The 14978-nt window shown below is 40.1% G+C and overlaps 1 protein-coding gene across 3 annotated transcripts in view; it reads right to left on the bottom strand.

Annotated features, from left to right (window-relative positions):
* The window catches only part of phactr4a (phosphatase and actin regulator 4a), a 125661-nt gene that overhangs the window by 33124 nt on the left and 77559 nt on the right, over positions 1–14978 (bottom strand). For all 3 annotated transcript variants that reach the window (XM_080045705.1, XM_080045704.1, XM_080045703.1), the window contains one exon: positions 3475–3825. In XM_080045705.1, coding sequence (XP_079901831.1) covers positions 3475–3825 — 351 coding nt within the window. The remainder of the gene's footprint in view (positions 1–3474; positions 3826–14978) is intronic.

The raw sequence follows: 14978 nt of genomic DNA, 5'->3' as shown, positions 1-14978 counted from the left end.
ACTATCAATAAAGCATAAAAATGCCCAAAAAATATCTTAAAAAAAAAGTAATATGTATTCCACCTCAATATAATCAGAATTAATTCAATAACATGCAGATATGTTATTCTTTAATAATTGCAGAGCATATTTGAGTACGGGACGTAAAGTATTGAGGGCCCACTTTTCTTCTTCTTTGGACTACCCTAACACCCTAATTTCAAGTCAATCGGACTTACGGTGTGAGGGGCTTGGCCTCTCAAACTTTTTTCAGTCGAGGCTTAATAACAGCGATAATCAAATCAAATCGAGTTACGTATACGAGTATGTATAGAAACCCCGTTGAACAAATACTAGTAGAATGTGTCACAGTTTCAATGAGACAGTCCTGGGATGGGCTGTAAACAGGAGCAGCTGTGGCATGTAGGGACAAAGGAATAGGAAATACAGCCAGTCTAACCTCCAGAGAACTAATGGTGTTGCATTAATGGAGTAAAGACAAGCCGAAGCATGTCCTCTCCTCTGAGACTGTCGCTGTACACACACACAGTCTGCACACTGGCTACATACTGGTAAACACCAACACAGCAGCAAGCTGTAGTCCCACTCTAACACTCAGCTAATAGGTAGATTCTGGACTCAGATCATTACAATCAATACTTACATAGCCTTGAAAACATACGAAATACAGTATAATGTACATTTGTTTTTTATTTTGGACATATCTATGCTTCTAAAGAATATTTTGCTCAACCACTTACAGTGTCTTCTTTAATTCTGTAATCCACAAACTAAACACAGCTGAACAAGTCTGTCACATATCCCAACAAACAAAAGGTTACATCTGCCTCCGAAATAGGTTGGGGAAAACATTGCACGCTCAACATATCATATTAATTGCCCAACATAGCATATCAATCCCAGCCTTAACTGACACCTCAAAAAAAAATTCTGTTTGAATGAAAGAGTCTTTAAGCTACAAATGTATTCCAGGCTTAAAAAAAGAATTCCTTCATCAGAAAGCAAAACACTGTCGCAGAGAGAGCAATTATCTAGTGCTGCATGCAGGTTAAATGCGAGAAAAAAATATTGAATTACATGGACAAACATTTTGGGATTATTAGTCCAAAGTGCCCTAGGTTTATTAGGTGATTTTTGTGATTGGATTAAATCGTGGTACACATTTAACTGAATTAATCAGATAATCAAACCAAATGTGCTTGTAGTGTATTGCGGGTCATTGAAATGTATCCAGGTACGTTATAGAAAAACGTATACACAAACATACAATGAAGTTATGCTATATCTGTTTTTAAGTGGGAGTGTATGTGATTTTATGCAATTTTGAACTTTAAATAAAAGAATAAATAAGAACATTAGAATATGCTTTAAATTGTGAAATAGCCAAAGATACTAAGCTTTGTCCATTTCTAAGTATCTCTTGCAACCAAATGGTTTCAGAAACATATTCCAAATGAATTTTTCTCTGTGCATGTTTGTCATAGGACCCATACTAAATATTAAAGAAAAACTTTGTGTTGCTCTCCGATCATTAGTATCTCCAACAGTTTAGAAGGAATGGCTTTACGCCGTGCTCTGGGGAGGTGTACATTTGAAGTTTTATCTACACTCTTTGTTGTAACTTACTTGTGTGGTGCAACCGGTTTATAATAAGATACAGGTTAACTCCTCGAATAGATGAAAACTAAGCTACAAGCTGTGTACTCTCAAGTGTCAAAGCGTCCTGCAGGTACATGAACCCTATCACATGAATGATCCCTTTTAATATAATTTGGGGCTTTCAGGATCACAATACACTACTTAATGTTATTCTGATGATAATGAGTCTGCTGGTGACTTTTTCATTGTGAGCTTTGCAGGTAAAACCACCAAGACCTGCTAGGCCTTGTTTAAAGAGCACCTATTATGCTTTTTCAACTTTTATGACCTATACACATTGTTATAATGATTTATAGTCATGTTTAACCATACTAAAGTGTCAAATAATGACTTAGATGCATTTATAGCATATTCCCTGCTGACCGTCTGGTGTGGCTGTGCAGAGCGCTAAACACTAGGAACCCCGGGCGCGATTCAATTGTTCAAATTTCCGGGATTTATCTACGTACATCAATCCGGATTTTCCATGTTTGGTAATGCTGTAACCTGCTCAGGCATGCCCCCACCTGCCTGCTCAAATCTGCCCGCGTGCCGCTGGAAGTCTTCCGGAAGGTAACCAATCACAACGGAGTGGGGTTGGCAGGAGGGGAGCGAGGGGGCGGAGAAGGACGAGACCCAGTGTTGACAGAGAATGCTGAAATCGCCCAGATGAGAGGAAGAGTTTCCCGAAAATCTACATAGTTTTTTGTGCTGTGATTCGTGTCAGGTTGCTCTATAGGAGTCATTAATGAGAAATTAAGACCAGAAAAGTAGTATAATAGGAGATCTTTAAGAAAATTGACCTTCAATCTTTGTAAAATATTGATGGGTGATTAATTTCTGGAATTATCGGCGTTAATCACATTTAACGCATGTTCAGAATGATCCGCCACGTACATCCCACCGGCTCCGTACTACAGTCTCTCTAACGTTATCATGGTGCTGCCTTCTTGGCCAGGTCATTCTTGAAAAAGAGATTTTAATCTCAATGAATTTTACCTGGTTAAATAAAGGATATTGATTGATTGATTGTTGTGGCTGACCCAGGATCAGTAGCTGCGCGCAGCCAAAGATAATAGCACGTTAGCCCGTGCTGTGTTTTAAAGTTTTAAACTGCTAACGGTCACGTCTGTGTCGGGGGCATTGATAGTATATAAAATCAACTGCCGCGGGTGACAGTTGATGTCGGGAGCAACAGGAGGAGAAACATTGTCCGCTCTGTTCAGAGCCCGCGAGGACACAAACGTCTGCCGTCTTCAGAGGTGTGTTTGATCAGACATCAACATAACGTTGGCTTCCTGGCACACATGAACAGTCCCCTAGGACGTGGTCGCGCGTACAAACGCACACGCACACACACACTGTAATCAAGTTGTATTCAAGAATGCACAACCTATAGATTCACCAAATAAATGCCATTCTATAGCCTATCCTATATTTGCCCAAAGACATAGTAAAGAGACAGACCAATTGAATTATGGTTTGCTAGGTAGGCCTATATATTTTAGTTTTGATTTAAATTTATTTTCAGTATTAAAACCACCATTTGGATTTTCAATTGATAAACGTACTAATTTTAAATGTACATATCCACCTTCTGTCATTTATCTTTCCGTTCATACAACAATATACAGAGAAAATTCGAATTTTTCGGGCATACTTCGAATGGTAAAATTAATCGTGATTAATCCACAGAATCCTGTGATTAATCTGATTAAATATTTTAATCGTTTGACAGCTCTAATAAAAATACATAAAGAGAAAAATGGCTGTTTAAAGAGAGACACATTTTTCCGTGTCCCTTAAAACTTGAGAAGCAGACGGCCATTGACTTACCATGCAGTGCGGGGTTGCTGTTGCGGTTGGTGGGTTTGGGTGGAGGGACGGGAGGCTGCTTGGCATGTGGAGGGACAGGGGGCGGAGCAGCAGAGTCAGAGGGGTGAGGGGGGTCCTCTATAAAGAGGGAGACTGTCCTTGGAGGCTTGGACACGGCTATAGCAGCAGAAGAGGAGGAGGAGGAGGAAGAGGAGGATGAAGAGGAAGATGAGGGAGTGGGACTCCTGCTGGACTCAGTGGAGGGAGCGCTGAGGAATTTAGGGGGAAGCAGAGCCTGTTTGGCAGGCACAGGTTCCTGCTTAGAGTCTGGAGCTGGACCAGGGTCAGGGGTAAAGCGGACACCGGCTGACTCTACAGAGGGAGCACACACACAAACACAGGTATTTAAGAGGGGTCACAACAACAACATGGGAAACACAAAGCGTACTAACATACAGTAAAAAACTGAAGAAAGAGCTGACATCAGTGGTGTCCACAGACTCTCTAAGGGGCAGGAGCAAGAAATGAAGAAAGGGCAGCAGTGTTTATGCTGACAGCCCCCAGATATTGTAGTGAATATTAGTCACTTATATGCCCCTTTGATGTGACCTTAGGGCAAGAACGGAGTGTGGAAGTGTCCCATCAGGACGCCCCTCCAGATAAATAAAACAGTAGGGGCACATGATCTCCTATGGTAGAAACTAAAGCTAAATTTGCATCCTAAGATCACACCAAAGGAGCACCTTAAATGCCCCTTGTATAAACTTAGGTCAAGTCTGGAAGTCTCAGTAGCCAACAGGTTACCTACACTGATTTTCTTTTAAAAGGGCACTCCAGACAAAGAGGGCAGGGTTGGCCACCTGAATACCCCTGTGCACTCCACTGGCTGACGTAAGTGTATGACATAAGTCATCTTTTCAAGTTTCAGAGCTTACCAAGTCTGATCAAGGTTCCACGGATAATAGAAGGTGAGAGACATGAATCTGGAGACATAGACAAAGATCAAAGAAGCAGTGAGGGGTTCTCTTGATGTTGACCTAAAACCACGTATCAGAGCTTGATATTTTCTTTCACATTGTGTTGTTAGCTTCATAATCCCTGTCAGAATTACAGTTCAATCATTTACCCAAACTGCCTAAACAACACCATCAGGTGACTTTGGTTTGCACATTATTAGGTCATAGCTAAACACTGCAATGGTTTGCAGTACCCAGGGGGCAGAGCATTCGCATGTTAGCTCACGTGTCAACCTCGCATAACAAAAGCAAGTGAAAAAGAAACATAAATATTACATCTACCGACACTGATCAATAATGCTTTGCATAATAAACAGTAGTATATCAACCCTGCAGCTGAGGAAAACAGTCCTGAGTAAAAGAGTACTGTATATTTAATGGAAAACTGAAGGGGGAGCTTTTGACCAAAACACACTAGACATGTTGGAATTTGTCCTCAGTTTAATACATACTTAATACACTTAACTGAATGTCATTTCTGTTCATTCTCTCATAGTGATAGTTCTGTATTAGTTCTCTCTTAAAACATCATATCATAGTTATACAGGCTTTGTAGTTCATGTTTCTCTGTTGACAGATCGCAATAACTTATAGATTGTGAGATGGCCGAATCAAGGACTTTAAAAACATTCCACAGTCCTTGTTATGGCAAAAATAAAGTTTATATGAATATTATGCCCTGATGTCTTTGTGTTGCCTCTCGAGACATTAAGTTAATTTTCTTACATTTGTTTCTTCAATATTTATATGTAAAAAAGGGATGTGGATAAAAAATGTTTTCAAAATGTTTTTTTAAACAACACACACAAACAAACAAACAAACACTTGCACCATCTTAAGAACACAAATTAAGTTATTACTTAAAATATATATATATATATATATAACAGTGATAATTGAGAAGTGGGACAAAACAAGGTGCAATGTTGAAAAAATACAAACCCTATGTTTCGGCAAATTAAATTGCATGTATGTATCCAACATATACTAAGCTACTGAGCTAAGCTTTGACACAACCTTCCAGCTTTTGTTTTTTTTACCGTCATTGGCCTATCACCACCGTCAGATGTCAACTGTTGACATATTTAACATTTCTTAAACATAAAAAATTCAATTTATCTAGTAGCCATTTGGTTTTTCTGTTGATGTTAAGTGCTAGTATGAACTATTTCAGGAAAATAAAATGTTCAAAACATTTCAAATAACTTCTTCGTAAGTCAGTGTTGACATATCATGGTTGTGACACAGGACTTTCAAGATTCGGAATGTAAAATATTCTAAAACTACAACACTTATCAGAGCCTGTCTGACTTTAATGTACTCTGCAGAGGTAGAATTTGACAAGAGGTCCTTCATTGCCCCTTATTTCGCCTGATTTTATTACATTTTGCAAAATGAAATGTCTGACGGTGTTGACTTACCGTACTTTTCAGCCTACAAGCCGCGACTTTTTCCCTGTTTTTCGACCCTGTTATTACACAGCATAGTATATATTCTGTAGCTACTAGGGATGGGCGTTAGTAATCGAGTACTCGAGTACTCCTCGTTTCAAATGATCTCGATTGGTGGATGAGGAAAATCGTTTTTTGTTTTTTTTAGTGTTTGTAGCCTTTAGGCCGGCCGGCGGGCCGCCCCTATTTTAAAATGTAATATACGTGTACAAAACGGCACAAAACGGATATAAAGTTTAACAAAATTAAATATTTTGATCCAAGTTAAATAAACTAAGCGTTGTGTCAAACAGAAACAGCAAATAACTGCCACCTCCGTGCAGCGCAGCCAGTGTGTGTTGTCTCCACAGCACCGCGGAGCTGAATGCGGTGCTGGAAAACTTGGAAAGTCACGTAAAGACGTCAGCCAGGCTGTCGGGCACATTCGAGCAAACGACATTTAAGAAGCCTTTATTATGGAATATAGGATTGAGATTCAAAAGCCGACCGGTGTAACGTTCCGTTAACGAGGAATTAGTCGCGGTAATTAGTCACGGACAGGAGTAAGCATTACGCGGTTGGATATACTACTACTTCTACTGCTTTGGTGAGTTATTTAGCCTATCTATGTGTTTAAATTGTAGGACAATAATTTTATTGTATTTGCTGCCCTTCTTATTTTAAATGTCTATTTTGATTGTTAGCCAACTACAGCCCATGCTTTTTTTCTCTCTCTTTTTTCTCTCTCCACCGCAGACCTACTCGATCGGTTTAAATTGTGGCCCGCTTATTTAATTACTTTCAGTTAGGAAAATGTGTTTTAAACTTGTGGAAAATAAATCCTTAATATCATTGTATATCATATTGTATGAAATGTAAAGCCCACTGAGACAAATGTGTTTGTGATTTTGGGCTATACAAATAAAACTGATTTGATTTGATCATATGGCAACTGTGACTGTTTGACATAAGCATTGAGCGCTTTATTGCTGTCAACCATTGTTCTGCAGACAGATACGTTGCGTTCTAAAAATAGAAAAAAGTTTAACGAGGAATCGATTGATCCTCGAGGAATGCAAGCGATCACACGAGTAGCGAAAACACTTGTGCCCATCCCTAATAGCTACTATTGCACAAAATGGTATGCAACTTGTTTGTTGAAATGTTAATATATGGGAGCTTCCTCAAGCAGCCATCTCTTTCCCGACAATCCCCTCTGTGCACGAACTCTTACATATGGTAATTAAACATTATAACACCTGCGGCTTATAGTCCAGTGCGGCTTATAGTACGGAAAGTACGGTACAGTAAAGTGGTCCCACCACTTAGAATCCTTATAAAACATGAATGTGTTGTAGAAAAACAGTTTTTATTGATTTGAGAGATTATTTAGTGTAGCTTTTGATGAAAAAAAAATATTTTTAATAATTAAAGTACCTTTTTAATAGGTTTTATTGCATATGAAAGATTGAAACCTTCTCCGAGGACGCACTGTTTTGGACGTCGTGAGAAGATAACAAGTGTCATATATTTGACATAATGATAAAATTAAATTTAAGGGGATAATTGTGCTCCAGACATTCTATTCTTAATCCCTAATAACATCTACAATTTTAAATATTTTAAGTTTTAAACATAAGAATCACTGATAAAATAAAAAATTAAAAAAAGGTTCATCCGTAATGACTGTCATCAGCAAAATGAACTCTAAGTCTACAGAAACATTTTGTCTGCCAATTTAAGGAAAGATGCATGCAACCAAACTGATTGGAAGATCCTACATCATGCAGCAAGATAATGACCCAAAACACAACAAAGGAGTTAATCAGGGGCAAGAAGTGGAAGGTTATAGACTGGCCAAGTCAATCTCTAGACTTAAACCCTATAGAGCATGCATTTTATCTGCCAAAGAGGAGAGTTAAGAGAGTAACCCCCTAACACAAACAGCAACTGAATGAGGCTGAGTTGAAAGCCTGGAAAAGCATCACAAAATAAGAATGCAAAAGTTTGGTGATGTCACAGGCTTGATGCGGTTATTGCAAGCAAAGGATTTGCGACAAAATATTAAGTTTTATTCACTTTAATTTATTCAAAGTCTATCTGTTCTAATACTTCTGCTCGCCTAAAAATGTGGTGTTCCTTTTCAAAAAATGCTATCTTATAAGTTGTGTATCGGATCCAGATGTGAATACCTGGAAATTAAAGCTGAAATGTTGATCTATTGTCTCATATTCATATTTTGGTGTCAAACCCAAATGTTTCCAGTCTACAGCAAAAATAAAGGAATTGGCCTCACTGTTCCGATACTTATGGAGGGGACTGTATAGCCTAGCAACTTTTTTTTACAGTAGGCTAACGCAAATAGTTACTTTCCCTGGTAACTAGTTACTTCTATTATAAAGTAATTCAGTTACTAACTCAGTTACTTTTTGGAACAAGCAGTGAGTAACTATAACCAATTACTTTTTTAAAGTAACGTTCCCAACACAGGGTATCAATGATCATGAGAAAGGTGAGGGATCAGCCTAGATCTACACGGGAGGAGCTTGTTTATGATCCCAAGGCAGCTGGGACCACAGTCACCAAGAAAAACATTGGTAACACACTATGCCACAATGGATTGAAATCCTGTAGTGCCCGTAAGGTCCCCCTGCCCAAGAAGGGACATGTACAGAACCGTCTGAAGTTTGCCAATGAATACCTTAACGACTCAGAAAATGCTTGGGAGAAGGTGATGTGGTCAAATTAAAACAAAATCAAGTTCTTTGGTATCCTAGTGACTCGCCATGCTTGGAGGAAGAGGAGTTCTGACTATGACCCCAAGAACACCATCCCCACTGTCAAGCATGGAGGTGGAAGCATTATGCTTTGGGGGTGTTTCTCTTCAAAGGGGACAGGTGGATTTCACTGCATTGAGGGAACTATGGATGGGTCCATGTACCATGAAATACTAGGTGACAACCTCTGTCTCTCAGTCAGGTCCGTAAAAATGGGTCGTGGATGGGTCTTCCAGCAAGTCAATGACCCTAAAAATACAGCAAAGGCAACAAAGGAGTGGCACAAGAAGTAGCACAATAAGGTCATGGAGTGGCCTAGCCAGTCTCCGGACCTTAATCCAATAGATCTATGGAGGGAACTGAAGCTCAAGCGACAGCCTCGAAACCTTAAAGATTAGGAGAGGATCTGCAAAGAGGAGTGGTCCAAATATCCTCCTGAGATGTGTGCAAACCTGGTCATCAACCACAAGACACGTCTGACCTCTGTAATTGCCAACAAGAGTTTCTCCACCAAGTACTAAGCAATGTTTTGATAAGGGATCAAATACTTATTTCACTCAATAAAATACAAAATAATTTCTATCTTTTTTTTTAATGTGATTTTCTGGATTTTACTTTTGATATTCTGTCTATCACTGTTAAAATAAACCTAGCATTACAATTATAGACCGATCATTTCATTGTAAGTGGGCAAACTTACTAAATCAGTGAGGGATCAAATACTTATTTCCTCCACTGTATATTGCACATTATTTTAGTCGGTTGTGAGTCTGAAGTGTTTTCAGACAACACAACTAGTTTTACCTTTTTTCTCGACCAACGGCTAACTTCCTGCCATCCTCCGAAGTTTTTCAAAACACCCGGCAATGCGCAAAATCTCCCTCCTACTCTCTAGACCAGCCGAAAGCTAAACCATCAGGTAAGGGAGGGGCCGAGCGAAGTGCACGGCTGAAAGGGTTCGCTGCATTTAAAAGCCAATTACGATTATTTTGTTTTCATGATTGAGGGAAGCCGTAATAGTAATCGAAATTGAAATTCTAATTATTGCCCAGATCCTCAAGAAGGGTGACTGAAATTGGGCTGAATTTGGAGAGTTTTTAAATGGCTATATTTATTCTCCAATGTTATCATTTTGGCGCTGGTGATTTTCCAATGGCGCTGGGTAAATCCTCTATGCAGGAAAAACCCTGCATTTTATTATATTATACATTTTAACTTCTTTCCAGAAATCCTGGAATAGAAATCCTTTCTCAGCTAGACATTGAGAACACACATCTGGAATATTAGCAGACATATGATGGAGCTTGACAAGAGTTATATGTTCTCATCAGCCACTTATATTGAAGTAGCTTAAATTGATTGAAGTAGCTTAAATTGAGTATTTATGGTTTGTTTTTGTGCCTTTAAACAAGTATTATTATGGGGCGACTGTGGCTCAGGTGGTTAAGCGGGTTGGCCAACGATCCAAGGATTGTCGGTTCGATCCTCCCCCGGCCACCTGTGTCATGGTTGTTGTGTCCTTGGGCAAGACACTTCACCCACCTTGCCTTGTGTGAATGTGTATGATTGCTGTATGTTTGAGGTGGTGGTCAGAGGGGCCGTTGGCGCTGAATGGCAGCCACGCTTCCGTCAGTCTGCCCCAGGGCAGCTGTGGCTACTCTTGTAGTTTACCACCACCGGTATGACTGTGTGTGAACGAATTGAACCTGGAACCCTGTAAAGAGCTTTGAGGCACAGAGAAATAAAACGCTATATAAATTCAATCAATTATTATTATTATTATTCCAGTCTGTCTCATGTATATCTTCTTTTATGTCTATTTTCCAAGCGTTTAAATTATCTAGTGTTGATTCAGTACTATGTGTAACTAAGATACTGTAATATTTAGATACATAGCCCTTCTTTCCTAAGTTTGCAAGTGTTACTTCCTCAAGTTTTGATAAAGGGGTCCATTATCTGTTTATGTTTTGTCGACATGTAGCTTTTTAATTGTAAATCCTTGAAAAAGTGTTTTTGTTTTGGATTTTATATCTCTGACACAATTGATCAAAAGAAAGCAAAGCTCCATCTACAAATCGATCCATTATTTTCTGGATGCCTTTCGTATTCCACAGCCTGAACTAGGGCTGTATGGTATGGTCTAAAATGTATATCATAGTATAATTTGAAGCATAGACGGTAACGGTATTATATCACGGTATACTCATTTATCTTTAAATGAATGCTTGTGAAGGGGTAAAAGACTTGCCATCACTGTAGACCTATACTTTTATATTAAAATGTCATCTTACATTGCTTGTAAAATAAATACAATGTATGTTACCAAGTAGAGCACAGGAACGCAACATATAATGAATTATCCAAATTGTTCAAGATGTTTTTGACTAAACCAAAACCAAAAAGTGTTACACTTGCCCTCGGTCTCCCATACAGGTGGATTTAAACAACATTTATTGTGCAATCTGCAATGTTCAGCTTTGTCGATGGGTAGGGGAGGGGGTCATCATGTGTTTCTTTTTAATATGTAAAGCACTCTATGCTGACTTTTTGTGTATGAAAATGACTATATGGACTTGCGGTTTGACGAGCCAGGCGATGGCAGCTTAGAGTACGTGCTCCTGACAATTTGAGTCAAAGTTACCCACTTCAACCCGAATATTGAAAAAAAAAAATTGTTTACAGTTTGATTTAAGTTAGTGGGCTAGGGGGAAAATAAAAAGTCAATGCAGACGGAGTTATTCGACGGCGACGGAGCTAACCAAACTTCCTCGCCTAGCAGAGTAATAGAGGATGAAGAAGACATGCGTACACGCTAGGGGTGTGCACATGTACACGTGTAACCGTGTAACCGTTTAGTAAATCATAACCGTTTAGGAAAAATCAATAAACGAAAACCGTTTTAATTTTTTTTTTTCAAACTGTAAATTTTCACTTTTTCAAAGTTTTTTAAAATGTTCTGGAGACACGCATTTATTGATTTTACATCACTAATAAACTAATTGGGGATGATAAAAGCTAGTCTGCCTAATCGGTCTGTCCCTCGGCGAGTGTGTGTCTGTGTGAGTGTGTGTATCGGTGCACACACACACGCGGGGAGTCGCCGTGCTGGGGCTCGACTCACAGCCACGGACGAGTGATGAAAGATAACCTAAATATTAAAGTTACTCGGTTGTCGTGAACTACGCTTGTAAGTAGCCCGAACTCTATAACACCTGTTCAACCTGCATAAACGTGGACATGTAGAAATTTGTACGAGAGGCTATATTAATCAGGAAATTAGGCTAATGAAGGGCGATAATGACGGCGCACATGACAGGCGAACTTGTGTGTGTGTGTGTGTGTGTGTGTGTGTGTGTGTGTGCCATGGACCTATTATAAGAGGTGTGTAAACGAGCGTAGTTCATGTCAACTGTGTGTTTACAGGCGAACACACGCGTGTGTGTGTGTATGCGCGCGCCTTCAAGACGGCGGGCGCACGAGGACAATGACGTCACGGTTAACCGTGTACACGAAAAAAAATCCGTCGTGTACACGGTTAGACATTTTTGTAAACGTTCACACCCCTAGTACACGCCTCGAAGTGGGTCAAAGAGAGACCGGGGACATTGGCCTCATACTCAAAGAGCTGAGAGAGTTCAGAAAAGACAATGGTCAGCAGCTGAAAGAGATTCGGGAAGAAATTAACAAAACCAATACTAGGGTCGAAGAGGCGGGGAAGGATTGATACGACTGAAACACGGTTACAAGTGGCGGAGGATTCCGTGCAGGAGCTGCTACACCTTCAGATACACCTGGACGCTAAGCTGACGGATTTAGAGGGCCGCTCCAGACGGGAGGATATCAGATTTCATATGGTGATGCAAAATCAAATACACAATGAACTGTATCATCTGTTGTCAGTGTGGTCCAAAACATGCTGGCAATACAATATCAATAGGCCTAATATAGTTAAAATTGGGAAACATTTGAATAGATGCGTTGCAGGTCTATTTAATGTGTGCCCCTAAATGTTCTTCTTGCACCCCTAAACATTCTGAGTTAGGGGCGCCAGTGCTCCTAGTAAAAAAGTTTAGTCTGGAGCCCTGAAGGGCAGAAAGAGCGTCTGTAGAGACAGCCCCCGCTGAAGCTCCCATTGTTCTGTCCACCGATACTGGTTTTGCCAGTGCAGAAAATGTATGCAAATGCCGACAGAGGACGAATGTTTTTGCTCCAGGGAGTGGGACTTAAGGCTGTTACATACTCCGCGAGAAGAAAGAACAAAGTTCTCGGTGACAGAGCTGCGTGAAGAAAATGACGTCATTTTCTTCTCTCAGCTCTTGTTTAGCTGTTCTCGTAGCTTGTTCTCGACACATCACCCGGGCCGAACTTTCTTCTCGCAGCTTGTCCGAGAACTATTGTGTGATTGGTCAGTCTGAAGTCAATGAGGAAAGCGAAGTGAAATCAGCTGGCACTACTGAGTCAATTACCATGGTAACAATGCGCTGCGGTGAGGAGTTCGGCAGTTGAGTTCTCGTAAAGTATGTAATGTCAGACCAGAAAGAACTTCTCGCAGCTCTGTCACCGAGAACTTTGTTCTTTCTTCTCGCGGAGTATGTAACAGCCTTTAGTCATCCTACAGATACAAGAACTTTACTTTACTACACAAGTATACGGAGCAAAGTAAAATTCCGCTGCTGCTGCAAAACTAGTCACTCAAAATGCAATGATTCATGCGATGCGAGGTTAGTTTTATTTCTCAAATTGTTCTATCAACACAGACATTTACATTGATAGTCTTGCGTTATAATTGATTTGCCACAGGTGTGTGAGTAGGACTGTTTATTAGCAGGCTAGCGACAACCGTTGACTTGCGCTAGCCTAGCACCAGCTAACTCTGCAACTAGAAAGACTGAATGAAATTTGTTGAAAACTGTCTCCAATGATAAATAACACACAGGCTAACTTGGAAATGGGGTCCTATGTCCAAAATTCCGAACCACACCTTTAATAACGTCCTAGTGCATCCCTCAAAATAAGGGTTCCAGACTAACCTTTTCGACCAGGAGCACTGGCACTACTTTATTTTACTTTAAATTAAGGGTACACTTTTAATCAACCATCAATGCAACTATTTGCATTTTTCCCAATTTTAACTACCGTACTTTTCGGACTATAAGCCGCGACTTTTTCCCCATTTTTCAACCCTGTTATTACACAGCACAGTATATGTTCTGTAGCTACTAGGGATGGGCGTTAGTAATTGAGTACTCGAGTACTCCTCGTTTCAAATTAACTAGATTGGTGGATGAGGAAAATCGTTTTTTTTTTGTTTTTTAGTGTCTGTAGCCTTTAGGCTGGCCGGGCGGGCCGCCCCTATTTTAAAATGTTATATACGTGTACAAAACGGCACAAAACGGATAAAATAAAGTTTAACAAAATTAAATATTTTGATGCAAGTGCAATAAACTGAGCGTTGTGTCAAACATCAACTGCAAATAATTGCCACCTCCGTGTCACCGCAGCGCAGCCTGTGTTCTCCACAGCACCGCAGAGCTGAACACGGTCTCTCCTTTCTTCTCCATAACATTTTCAGGAATATAACTGTCCAATTATTTCAAAGCACATGATAAAGTTACGTTTATAAAAAGGGGAGATGACACAGGGCTGTACAGTGCGACAGTTTTGATCGCATTTGCTACTGAAATTGATCACGTGCGATGATGAATACAACTCCAATCGCACTCGTGCTAGTGTTGCCACCCGTCCCGTTTTTCCCAGAATTGTTCTCTTTTTTTCACCAGCTGTGACCCGTTTTTTGGGGAAAATGCCAAAACCTCATTTGATTTCCTTCCTTCGTTCAGTAGTTAAGGCCGTCTCACACGGGCCGAGGAGTTTGTTGCGCCCGCTATTGCATCGGAGAGGCGGGCGGGCAGGGGCGGTCTTAACGATCTCGGGGCCCGTTTCAAGACCCTGTGTGGGGCCCCACACAGGGTCTTTTTAATAAATAATGCTTGTGCATGCTGCCCGCGAAAATAAAAAAGATTGTGGAAACCAGTTGGTTCATAGACGGATTATGAGATAATGGGCCCAGACTCTTTGTACCGTTTTAAAGTTAAATGCATCAGAGCAGAGGAACATTTTAATCAAATCTTGAGCTGCAGAAGGAACATTATTTTTCTTAAACAGGCACTCTTTACTCTGCAACTGTGAAAACAGTACAGTAGATTGGTCTGCAGATCCATGTTATATGATGGAGGGGCCCATTGCAACATATACAGGGTGGAAAGCTACTTTTCATGAACAGTATAGAATTTACACATAGC

Source organism: Ammodytes marinus (genome assembly GCF_949987685.1).
Source record: "Ammodytes marinus genome assembly, chromosome: 17".
NCBI lineage: Eukaryota > Metazoa > Chordata > Actinopteri > Uranoscopiformes > Ammodytidae > Ammodytes > Ammodytes marinus.
Note: the sequence above shows the minus strand (reverse complement) of the source record. Positions and strands in the feature narration are given on the sequence as shown.